The 12,795-nt window shown below is 36.8% G+C and overlaps 2 protein-coding genes across 2 annotated transcripts in view; both read right to left on the minus strand.

The window, feature by feature from the left end:
- Nucleotides 1-606: 606 nt before the first annotated feature.
- Nucleotides 607-7,167, minus strand: LOC122076006 (two-component response regulator ORR26-like). The gene is made up of 5 exons (XM_042641260.1): nt 6,834-7,167; nt 4,271-4,423; nt 3,762-4,151; nt 3,528-3,604; nt 607-1,866 (listed from the first exon to the last, which is right to left on the minus strand). The coding sequence occupies exons 1-5, from the start codon at nt 6,958-6,960 to the stop codon at nt 823-825; spliced, it is 1,791 nt and encodes a 596-aa protein (XP_042497194.1). The 5' UTR covers nt 6,961-7,167; the 3' UTR covers nt 607-822.
- A 4,466-nt stretch (nt 7,168-11,633) lies between these two features.
- The window catches only part of LOC122075977 (E3 ubiquitin-protein ligase AIRP2-like), a 2,839-nt gene continuing 1,677 nt past the window's right edge, over nt 11,634-12,795 (minus strand). The window contains exons 4-5 of the mRNA XM_042641214.1: nt 12,412-12,646; nt 11,634-12,318 (exon numbers count right to left, since the gene is read on the minus strand). Of these exons, the coding sequence (XP_042497148.1) occupies nt 12,111-12,318; nt 12,412-12,646 (443 nt within the window). The 3' untranslated portion in view covers nt 11,634-12,110. The remainder of the gene's footprint in view (nt 12,319-12,411; nt 12,647-12,795) is intronic.

Consider the following 12,795-nt stretch of genomic DNA (forward strand, 5'->3'; position numbering starts at 1 on the left):
GGTTTGGTTTCAAGCCCTTGTATTGATTTGTTGTCGGATTTGGCCCAATATGGATTCAATTTATCATACAAAATTATGGGGAAAGAGCTGATTTTTCTATGAGTTTTGGGCTGATATTGGTTTGGTTTCGGTTTCATATCCGTTCCATTTGATTTTCCAATTCGTTTCAGTTTCGGATTCTATTTTTAATCTTATGTGGTTCATCGTCCGAGTGTCTTGTCTAAGAGGTCTGCAGTCAAGAATGACAACTCCAAGATTGTTATTGAGAAGAACCAAATCCCTACTCCTATCAATGCACCACCCAATAATGGAATTCTTCTCCAAATATCCAGGACTGACTAGCGAAGAGTGACATTAATGGAATTTCGCGGTTTCTCTCTGCATCAAGTGAAATTTTGTACCTGTTCTTCCTTTTCTCTGTTTCTTAATGGATGTATTATATTTACATATAATAGAACAGATTCAAGACAAGCCATGGTTTGGTTTTCTGAGAAAAATTACAGAGAGCTGGCTCGGAAATTATCGTGTATTTGGAGTGTAACTATAATTTGTATGTAGAAATCAAAGCTGGTGCAGCTTATATGTACAAAATACATTCATAAATTGTGAACTTGACAAAGAAGATGATGCTATTATCATTTAACTTGCAGTTACAAGCAGCATATTTGACCGAAAATGTTTATCATCACAAGAACCCATCATAGTAATACTACTACTACTACAATGTCCAAATTTGGTGGAAGACAACACATCCTAGTCCCTACTCCACTCCACTTAGAGGATTGATTACCTGGAATAAGATGCTTCACTAGAAGGTGGGAATCATACTATAAATAGACTCTGGTCCATTACAGGACATTCCATTGACTCATAGAGATAATCACAGCCAAACCTCAGTCCGTCAAAGAAATGGGTTGGGAGGTTGGCAATGAAAGCTGGATCATCATGGTTGAAAATATCTATGTTGTTGATCTGAATATTCTGAGGAGAAACATAACCTTGAAATGAACAGACCTCCAAGTCCTTGTGCAAAGATGCAGGCAAAGATCCGCTTCCTGGAGTCGTGCTTTGTTGGAGAAGTTTTGAATTACTTGTGCTACTTGGATCGAAACTCTGATTTTTCATTTGTGATGAACCACTGGTAGCAGTAGGCATGTTCCCAAAAACTTGAGGATTTACAAGATCAGCTTCAGATTGAAAAGAAACCGGGTCTACCATGTGTCCTGTTGGAGATACCTTTCTCACATGGTTGCTTCTGTATTTAGTATGCAACGACTTGATTTCAGGAGGATTGGATTTATCTCTTTCCATAATAGCAGTCCTGTGATTAACAGATGTAGGCTGTAGGTGATTGTGTTGTGTACCAGGCAATGGCAGATGAACATATTCATCTAACATAAGATATGGATCCTGCTCTTGTTTGGGTTGTTGCGTGAATTGCATCCCTGGAATTTCTCCACTCCAAGAGGGCTGAGGTTGGAGAGTGGAATCAAATGATGCATAATTGGCATTTAGCCCCAGTGCCCCACAAGAACGAGTAAGGCCCAGTCGAGAACCATTATTTGCTTTTTGAGAGACATAAGCATCACAATGCAAAGTTTGTTTGGGTTCTGCTACTGGCAAGAAGGAAATTATACCCTTCAAATCACCATCATGGGTCTCTGGACTGACATCTTGTACAAGAAGCCTATTTCTGCAGTAACCATATTTGCCATTAGCTGCACTGTTTTGGTGCATTGCAACTGAGCTGTGATGGCCGGAGCTTCCACCAGTATCTCTGGAAGTCGAATCTGACTGCTTTGTCCCAGCAAAAGAAGCTTTTGGTTCATTTTGCTTTTGCAATCTACTCAAGTAGAGGCGGTATTTCTGCACACAGATTCCCAAAGTCAAAGATTTTGTATGAGTGCAACCCGATGAAACATAGACCTATAAGCTTTTCATTTCCCCCCTTCTTTTGTTTGGTGCCAGACAGTCCTACTAGATATGCACACAAGGGACACAAAAACACAAATTAAAGAGGTAATACTGTCAAACTTTGATCATTCACTGTTACAATAATTATAAAAGCTATTGTAATATTGGATAGCCTTCTCTTCCAATAAATAAATAGAAATTTACAAAAATAACAGTTGAGATGCACCAGGAAAAGAGGTCATCCAGATCCATATCCTTTTCCAACAGTCAAAGAACTTAAGTCCTTAAATTGTTTATGGATTTATAAGCTCCTTCATCATATGGTGCTGCTTGTCCTGAAGGCCCTAATGATTTCTGACCATACTTGATGAAAGAAAAGGCTTGTGTAATATTTTCAGTAACCCTTCTGATTTCTTCTCGTTTTAAAAGATCTAGAACCCAATTTTTTATGTTTCTGATCCTTTTATGTGGGAATAGAAGGCAAAAATTGTATCTTATAGCAGAGGCCCAAATAGGGGAAATAAGGCCAAGGTAATGCTGGTTTGTATCAGGAACGAGAGCAGGAAGAAAATTATAACTACAGATCTAGGTTTGAAGACCTAAGGTCAAATCAGGTTTACAGATTTTATGGTTGAAGAAACTAGGAAGACAAGATCATAGATTTTAAATTTCACAGAAATTAGAGATAATAGTTGTGTTTTATTTTTGGGATTTCATGTACCTGGGCACATAAACCTAGGCTTTTATTGCCTTCAGCCACTGTTATAGTATATTATTTTTTTATTTTTTCTTGTACAATATTTACTGTGCTTCTTGGTCCTCTTAGCAAAAAAATTTATCATTACATGTCAAAAACATAAAAAAATAAAATAAAACAAAAAGGAAGATGAGCAAGATCAGTTCATGTATTTGGCCCTGAACTCAACCCTTTTATTAGCCCATTAACCACAATATACAATAAGAGTTTACAACTATTTATTGTTGATCTAGTAGAGTATGGGTATTTGGATTAGTGTCAATGGTTGCATGGGACCTAAGAGTTTTTTTTTTTTTTTTTCATTTTAATATGCTTACTTGCTTACCAACTTATACATTGTCTATGTGTTTAGGGGTGGTACTTAGCTCGGTACTCCCTGTATCAAAATGATCTATTTCAACTTTCTTCAAACTAATGGTCTGTTCTACAGAAGCTTGGCAAACTGACTTACATCCAATTCATTTTCTGTCAATTCCAAAAGAAAAGATTTACAATGCACAAGAACAAGCATAGGAAATCAATCTTATTATTTTTCAAGATCTATGATTACATAATAGGTCCACTAGTTTTGGAATTATCATGAATAATCAGAGTGTAGACAGCAAGCAGGATAATAGAAAGTTGCCATTAATTATCATCAATGGATAAGGTAATATTAGATTGTAGAAGAAAATTCTACTTGATTCAAAAGATGTACATCAACTGGGGTTTCGAGAAAATAATAACTCAATAATTTTAACAAGATAAACAATTTCAAAACAACTCAATCGGTGGCCAACGCCATAATATGCTAAACATGGTTTGGTATGATCAACCAAGTCAATTGATGGAGTTAGAATTATAGAAAAATACCAACCTGTAAGTGGCTAGCAACATTTTCTCTGGTTAACCAAGGAACATTCATCAAATCTAGTATTTTCTTAGGACCAACTTCTGCCAAAAGAAATTGCACGTCATGACTCCCTATGGACATATTATCAAACTGACAGCTGAAAATAGGAAAAAGCATATCATTTCAAATATATTTAATGTGGGGGTGGGGAAGAAAAAACCCAGCATCACTCATTTCCACCATAACACAAATACTCACTATCAAAACCAATTTGATTGACAGCATTGACGAATTTCTGATGAAGATCTACAGACCAAACTACTCTAGCCTTCTTTACAGCTGAAGGATCATTTAGTTCTTGGTCCTCATGTTCTTTATTTTCCATGTCTTTCCTTTTCTTTGCTGAAATTATATCACCTCCATCTGGTAACGACCCATCATCCAATCCTTCTGATCCATATCTCATAATGTGAATATCCTCATGCCCTTCAAGGCTTTCGATCTCTCTCACCTCATGTATTTTCTTTCTGAAGACATGTTGCCAAATATTTCTAAGTTCTTTCATCCTTACAGGCTTAAGAAGATAATCACATGCCCCATGTTGAACACCTTTCATAACCCTGCTTGTTTCTCCATCAACAGACATCACTGTACAAGATTACATACACACAATACATTTGATATAAGTTTTCAATTGGGTTAAATGAAAGCAAAAGGGAAAGCATCATACAAGCCAAATAATCAAAAGTTAATCACAGGGAACCGACTGATGACAGGTAGATCCATCTCAAGTCCAACATGCTCAAGCAGCTTGAAACCATCCATGTCAGGCATGTTAACATCACTAATTACAATGTCGAATCCATCCTTTCTTTCACGAAGCATGTTAAGAGCATCTCTTGCTAAACCACATGTAGTCACTGCAGCAATCAAGAAGTGCATAAATGTCGTAAAAAGCATGGTGGAATAATGTTTTAAAGCAGAATACAATTTCCCCAGAACAACAGGGGAAAAAACGAAGATCAATCCTTTTAACAATGTTATAGATCCAATACTGGACTTATTGGCATGTTATGGAAATGTGAAAGCAAGTTTATGTACATAATTCACCGATGTATTAGCCATCATAATTTCCATCAATAATCATTTCCATGAACTAAATCGTTAAAGACTTACTTGTCACTATAAAGACTTTGACCCATCATGAACTTGCCAGGTTCTATTTGTAAGGAGGTAAAGGTGTGACATAATCAGGTAAAAACTGATGCAACTACAAAAAAAGAGGAGAGAGAAAGAGAGAGAGAGAGAGAGTGTGTGTGTGTGTGTGTGAGTGTGCAACCTCACAGACCTGCCTCTATTCAGAAGAAGTTACAAATCAAGGTGCAAATCAACAGGAATATATGCTTTAAACATGTATATGAAAATCAAAGGTGCCACTATGTATTTTTAGAACACAAATACCAAGAACAAACCCTCAGGTTGTAGAAGCCTAGTGAAAAAACAGGCTTGATCTCTAGGCATTACACACTCATGGCTCCACATTTACTCAAATTTCTACTTTAGTGTGGCAAGAAAATTACTTTAAGACTAATGGCCATGAGAGTCGCTTCAAGCCTTGTAGCGTGCATCATTATTCTGGGCCTAAACTCTTTAAGAATGACCAAATAATTGTCAAGTAATCAAAGTGTATAGAAAACCTGAAAACTGAAACATTTTCAAAGTTCCGAAGTGGGATCAAATTTTCTGTGCACCATCTAGTGGGGGCGATCATTCAGTTATTTATAAAGGTGGATAGCATCCATACTTATTAAAACATTTTAATATGTCCATAAGAAGGAAGAAAAGGGAGAGAAATAAGAAAAGCAACAAAATAACAGTGAGATACACTGATCATTATCATATATATTGGACAAGAAGATCGATTGTGAATAAGCCCACCACATTTACCATGACATACAGGGATCGTTATCATATATATGGGACAAGAAGATCGATTGTGAATAAGCCCACCACATTTACCAGTCAACCCCTCACACTAACAATCCCGTGTGTAGACACTAGTCTTTATTTGACGTTTGGATTCTTCATGCATGCCCTTCAGAGACAAGTGTGGATCCTGATCCCTCTTATTGGGAGTGTGATATGAAATTATGAATATTCTTTTGCTTCTTATTTGCATCCTGTATGAGACTAAGGGATAGACCAGTCAATCTTCACCTTTGCTGTGACCAGGACTTACTTGGCTGTTTGAGGAGGTGCCATGTGATCATTAATTCAAATTTTACTCATTCTAGTCAGCAACCTCCTCAATAGTCAATTAACTGGGATACAGGATTCAGGGAATTGATTCTTGATAGAACCTATTAAATCCCATGTATTATTCAGCAGCACTAAAAAGAGGACGCCAAACATGGACCTACCAAATAGAAACTGTTACAGCTACCCCTAGTCATAAAAAGTAACAACTTCACCCCAGTTACAAATATACCAGTATCCCACCTTACCCAAATCAGCATAGAAGAAGAACCACTGGAACTTGATCAAAACTCAAGGGCGCTCCCCAGTTAATAATACCATACAGTGATGGATCTGAATTTGAATAAAAGAAGGGAACACTCATCTAAAAGGGATTGTACTTCAATGCATGGTTAGATCCACAAACTTTTTCCAACCTAGTCTATTCTGCTCACCAATAAGTTAAATAATAGTAGTCCCATATTAGGAATCTAACTACTTTATAATTTCTCCATATGGCATACAAGTAGCAAGAAAACTTATTGAAGCATACAAATGCAAATAAATATCACGAACGTCTTTCATTAGAAACCATGTTGCAAAACATTTCGTTCAATTCTATCCCCATATCTCAAAAAAATTTCTACCACGCATAAACATGAAGCAAAAGCGCATACAATAGCATCCCGATCATCAGTTTACATGGTTCCTGCAACGTTGGTAGCATTGACATTCAATGAAAGACACCTGGAAAAGTCGAACTATAAAAACCCAAAACTGAAACCATGCAAGCTTTTCAGATTCCCCGGCTAGAAGCTAACATCAGAATTGCATTTCCGAAAAAAAAATAATAGTAATAATAATATTACCATGAACACAGAAATTCACAATTTTATCAGTATTAATTCGCAACCATACTCAACAAAGCTAAAACAAATTAGAGGTAAACTGAAATGACATAAAATCAATTCAATCTTCAATGGGTTAGCCCAAAACTTCAATTGTAAGACAATGAAGAGAGAGAAAGGAACATTTCCAATCATCGGAAACTAAACCCAACAAAGAACATAGAATTGAAGTTTCAATGTACGTTACCATCATAAGAACATTTTTTAAGCATCTTTTCAAGGATTTTGAGCCAAGTCGGATCATCATCGACAACAAGAACTCGAAGACCAGCAGGAAAAGCATCAACTCTAGGAGAAGCAAAACCATTCTCCATAGACGGAAGCAATCAATAGAACAATCTATAGACCCTTCCCTCAGAGACAGACTGATAGACACTCATACACAACGAGCAACGAAGAAGAATAAGAGGGAAATGGGAGAATTCTGCTTTCGCACGCAGTGTGGTTACTGTTTCACAAGTGGGATAGAGGAGTGAAGAGTCCTTAAGTGTGTTGGGTAGTTTTGAAGACGTTTTAAGTGAACAAGAATAACGACTTGGCGCCCCCTATTTGACCCTCTCTTATTATTAGTGGTTCTTTCTTTGTAATCAGTATTTTCTTCTTAATCAGTTATTAAATCGGAGGTGGAGAGAATAATCTAAATGTGGATAGAAGAAGCATGTTTGGATGCAAATACTATCCCCACAACACAAGAATCCAAGACAGACAGACAAAAAAAAAAAGGAAAAAAGATCTCTACCTGGTCGTGCGAGTGAAACAAGACCACCCTGTCCCCTGGTTGGATGCTGAAATGACCACGTGACCAAGTAGGGATTCTTAGGCTCCCCCCAAAAATGGAGATTTACCGTCCTTCAACATGGATGGATACTACTATATCTTTAAGATGGGTGCTTAGCTATTCATAATTGCGGTTTAAGTATTGATGCGCCCGTCTACTTGGTTGACAATTGTCAGATTGACTTCCCACCAACATTTTCAGGGTATTGATTATTGTTGGCTCATTGGTAATGAATTTAGAGGTGGAAATTTATCAAAACTATAATAATGGTTTATGATTTGTCTTATGTCGTCTTTAAATTAAAAGGACACTTTTATGTACTGTAATTGCATTTCCAAATGTTCTTGAGCTGTATGGGAGGAGGCTGGTTAAAGTAGAAGTCTGAAGGATATCATGTCAGTACCCCCCCCATAGTCCATTCTCACTCCCACCTTTCAACTCAAATGTATACAATAATGCAATCGGTTTGGGTCTTTTCGCCAATGGACATTAAAATGAACAAAATTTCACAGCTGAAATTAATTAGTTTTGAACCAAATGAACTTTAATTACTATGATAATTAATTCTATTATTCATTTTTATGCCATGACATGTTATAAAGTGAATACAGAATGTTTGAGTAATTTCTTTTTATAATATTTTGATGAAAAAGTGGAAATTTATTATTGATAATTGTTATGAAGGAATACAGAAGGTTCTCACTGAGAGAGAAGAAGAGGAGGGTGGGGGAGATGTCATTCAAAGAACTTCTAAAATATTAGAAGTGGAAGAAGTATGAAAACCATGAATTGTTGGATGCCCACTGATAATTTAGAGCATCTCATGTACTTGTGAAAGCTTTGGTTATATTTTTTAGTCTTTTAGTATGTGGGCTTCACTATATGATCCCCACCAGTAGTGTCAATAATTTTATAATTTGAATGTGATGAGAGAGAGAGAGAGAGTGATTCCTTTTTATCTATAAACCACTGTTGTTTGCATTGCATTACGTTTTGTTTTGTTCGATCAAGTCTTAATCATGCTTGCCTTATTTAACCTTTGACAAAGGGGGTCTAAGTATGCCTAAATTGCCTTTGCCTCTGCCTCTGCCTCTGCCTCTGCCTCTTGCCTATTACAGTATGTGTCAAATTTAAGTAAGCAATGGTGGAGCTTTCACTTGAAATCCTTCCTAATGTATGCTATCACCTCCTAAGAAATTATAGACAACTGCTTTCTTCTTCACAATGTAAAGAAACAATTGTAGTTTCATAGTGTATTATTTGAAAACAAACTTTTAACATGAGCAATGAAGACTTTCTAAAAGAGGAAGAGTATCGTGCAATGGTAAGATTGCTCCATTGCGAGAGTAAAGCGGAGCACATTATAACCCTCTCCAGAGTCCAGACCCCACAGTGGCAAGAACCTTGTGCACTGGGTAACACTTTTTTCACTGAAGACTTTCTAAAGCTTATGTAAATCCCATATTGTCCTAGGCTTGTTTCCATTTTACTGTTAACAAACAGTATTGTGGCAACTACATAAGATGGCTTAAGGTAGGTTGCAGATTCATGGGCTATTGAACTAACTGAGAGTTCATGAAATTGGCACGGCGAAACTGTTATAGGCGTTGAACGTAATCTCCACTATGCTATCCATTTTATTTGTTAATCAACCAATTCAGAGACTAACACTAATCAATATTGAATGATTGGTGAATCCAAGTTTATAATGATATTCAACAAGGCATTGCCACTTGATCTTTAATGATTTGGCTGCTAATCCGATTGGCATATATAGGGGTTAAGAAAAGGTTTAAGTGGTCACTAAGGAATGACCTTATATTTGATCAGTGGGTTCATCCATGATTCCTCTATTATTTAAATAATTTGACTTCAATGTTGCCTTTTTGAGGTCTCAACATTCAAGTAGCAGGAGCTGTAGGGAATGGCTTTTGATGGAAGAGCTTCTAAAGCAACCAACAATGGCTCTAAAAGGAAATGCCCACTATCAGTCTTCTTTATGTTTAAAAAAAAAATTGGGATTTACTTAAAGGGAGTGAAGCATTATTGGAACAAAGAATTTTTGGAAAGATGAATTCAATGCAACTTATCTCCAGTGGAAAGTTGATTTGATTTGATTTGATTTGATTTAATTAAAGCCAGAATATTAATTGTTCCTCCTATGCTCTCTTTGCTACTTCACAAGGGAATAACATTGCTTTAATTAGTTCTCTTCTTTCTTTCAGCACTGTTGAAATGATCCAGTAATATGATTATGTCTAATAAGTAATAACCAGTCTGTCTATCAATCAAACCAGTTAGAGGTTCAGAAATTCACCAGACCAGTCTCATTGGTTTTCTCAAAGGCACTTCTTTATTATTGCTTCATTCTATTTTCATTTTATATTGGGGGGACCAACCTGAAAGTCAGCTTATACTCCTGATCCTGTCCAGATTTTCAAACTTGGATAACTTTTCCAAAATATTTATTTTTGCAACAACTGGAAAGATGTAATTTATTTTATGTTTTATTTTTAAAGGTTTCAGTGTTGCTTAGTTCAGTAAAGTTCTTTGGAAGAATAGGCTAGACCGGGTCATTTCTCAAGAACAATAGCAAAGGGCCTGAGACTACCACTTGGATTTGGAACCTATATGCTAATGCTCACGATTTCGATAGTCATACCAGTGATTTGGAGGAGTTCTCTCAAAATGCCTGAACACTGAACTAGCTAATGTTTGGGTTACAAGACTGGCAGATACAGGGGAGGTAAAAAGGGACTGTTTTTTGAATCATTTATTAAAAAAATCTAAAACTATTTCCATCACCCACCCAAGCAAAAGAACTGTTGTACTATGGAGTGAAAAAAAAAAAAAAGGTTTCTAAATCTTATTTTTGCACATCTTGGAATTCTTTACATGATAAAGCCCATCTAGTGACTCAGCTCTTTCTCTCTAAACCACCTGAAATGCTGTCTAAATTATTGTAGCTTTTCCCCACATTTTGATAGCTAAATTATTGCTGTTAAGAAGGGTTTCTTCCATTATAATGGTCATTATCCAGTTATGCCAAAACCCTTTTCAACATTTTCAATACATAACGGTAATTTCATTCTTACAATATCAACTTTATTTCTCTACTAGAAACAAGATCCAAGTATTAAAAAGTTAAAAGTGGAGATCTAATAGAGTACTGTATATATTTATTTTTTTCAAGTGCTATGACAGATATAGAACCACCAAAATTGAAATTGGTAACTGCCAAGTGGTACAACTGGAGACAAATATGGTGACATAGCATTGTGCCACTATATTTGCAAATGCTATTTACCCTAAAGTGAGTGGTGGCAGTTTGAGATGAAGATAAGCATTTAAGAGCAATGCTGTAGTGAGAGAGAGAGAGAGAAAAGGGGGGGGGGGTAGAATATCATTAATGATTCTCTTGGACAACTAATTTCATTTATGTCCTGAACTTCTGATATCATATGACCAATCATGTCTTTGTTTCTAGGGGTATTTAAGGCAATTTAAAATAGGTTTCAATACTTTAGTAACTCACCTAGGAAGAAATTTCAATGCTAGGTGCCACATGGTTGAATTGGAGCAAGAAATTAACCCTATCCGTCCAATGCTTCAAATTAATCACACTACCATGCCATTCCTCCACATGGCCCGAAACCCTAACCCGAAACCAAACAAATAAGTGTTGGTTCGGTTAATCCAAACCGAATTAGTCAGTTTTGATCGATCTGACCGGTTCGTACTGAACTTTGACACCCTTAGGACTACCCCAGTGGCAAATAAAGCTCAATTGTTTTCGCCAAGGTATGAACAGGATGAGGTGGTTTCTCATCATCCCATGTGCACCCAGCAACACTCTTCCACGCCTGAGCACTTGACCAGTTCCATAAACCAAAAATCTTAGATACCAGTTCTGTGAAAACTAAGTTGAGGTTCTTCAAAACTCTACCGAGAAGCAAAAATCAGTAAAAACAAAAGAAATGAAGCTTGCTCTTTCACTTTTCTAAAATCCATATTACTATATCATCTCAGCCATTGTTTCAATATTTGTAATATATTCTTACAAAGACTGACACGAGTTCTGCTGTTATTCTAGATCCTGTCCATACATGTCCAATGTGTTGCTGTCAACTAGCATGGTTGATTCATAAACACCAACCAATACATCTTGGAAACAAGTAAAAACTAGCAAATTCATGATAGCAGCATCAGTAGAACAATCAATATACACATTGGGTGTTTCCATTCACCATCTTATTTTGAAGATTAATCAATACATAGGGATAGCATAGTTTACAGCATCTTCATATATACACGAGTAGTGACCACGATCTCAGCAACTCCCAGGTTTTCAATAAACTGAGAATGAGGCAAAGAATACCATATCCAGTGCAGTAACAACATTCGATGTACAGCAGCAAGTGACGGATGTCAAGCATCTTCAGAGGCACTAGCTAGTTCTTAAAGCATCACCTAGTTCCCGATCAAGGAAATGGGGATACCAAACTATCAGCTAATTATATACAAACTAGAGTCGAGCAGAACTGTGATCCTCTACACCCTTGCATTTTTTAATTTTCGTTTTGGAACAAGTACAGATGACAATTCAGAAAACTCCTCACCAGAACCTATGTACAAGTGGTGGTTGCATTATACAACTCTTTGTGTCATCCTCCTTCCATACGTCAGTCAGATCATGTTATCATATACAAAGAAGAGGGTTTCAGGCATGACAGGTGGCAGGTGGTCAACATAGAGATAGAAACGTCTCAGGTTCTCTTCTGCAAGAGTCTCAGTGTCAACCACATCTTCGTATCCAGTGAGGACCCATAAGTCGTTTGAATCAACTCTTGCTAAGCTAACTCGGCAAAAAGGGCAGGACAGAGACTGCAAATTCCTGTTTTTTCACAGTGAATATGTCAATAAGTTGTGAAATACTCGATAGGGAATTTCATCGGAGTGTAAAACTGAATATGGGTTCAGTAGTTACCACTCACGGAAGCAGCTGATGCACATGGTGTGGCTACAGTTGGGCAAGACTATCTTGGTGCAAGCTTCCATACATATCCCACATTCATCCTCTCTTTCTGTATCCTCATTGGAAAGCTTCCTCATCTCTTCGCCTCTCTTCCTTCCCGACATTTCCAGACATTCAGCTCTCTCATTCTTATCCACCAGTTCAGTTAACTCAACTTCAAGTTGCCGAAGAGTAGGATATATGACAGCTACAAGATTGTTCCCAAAAAAAAAAAAAATCCACCTTTAGAGAAAGGAAACAGTGAATCATATGAAGGATGTGAAAATAAGCAATTTGAGATATATAAATAAGAAAATTGTTTTGGGTTTTTTTTTTTTTTTTTGGGGGGGGGGGGGG

The sequence above is a fragment of the Macadamia integrifolia genome, chromosome 4 (genome assembly GCF_013358625.1).
Source record: "Macadamia integrifolia cultivar HAES 741 chromosome 4, SCU_Mint_v3, whole genome shotgun sequence".
NCBI lineage: Eukaryota > Viridiplantae > Streptophyta > Magnoliopsida > Proteales > Proteaceae > Macadamia > Macadamia integrifolia.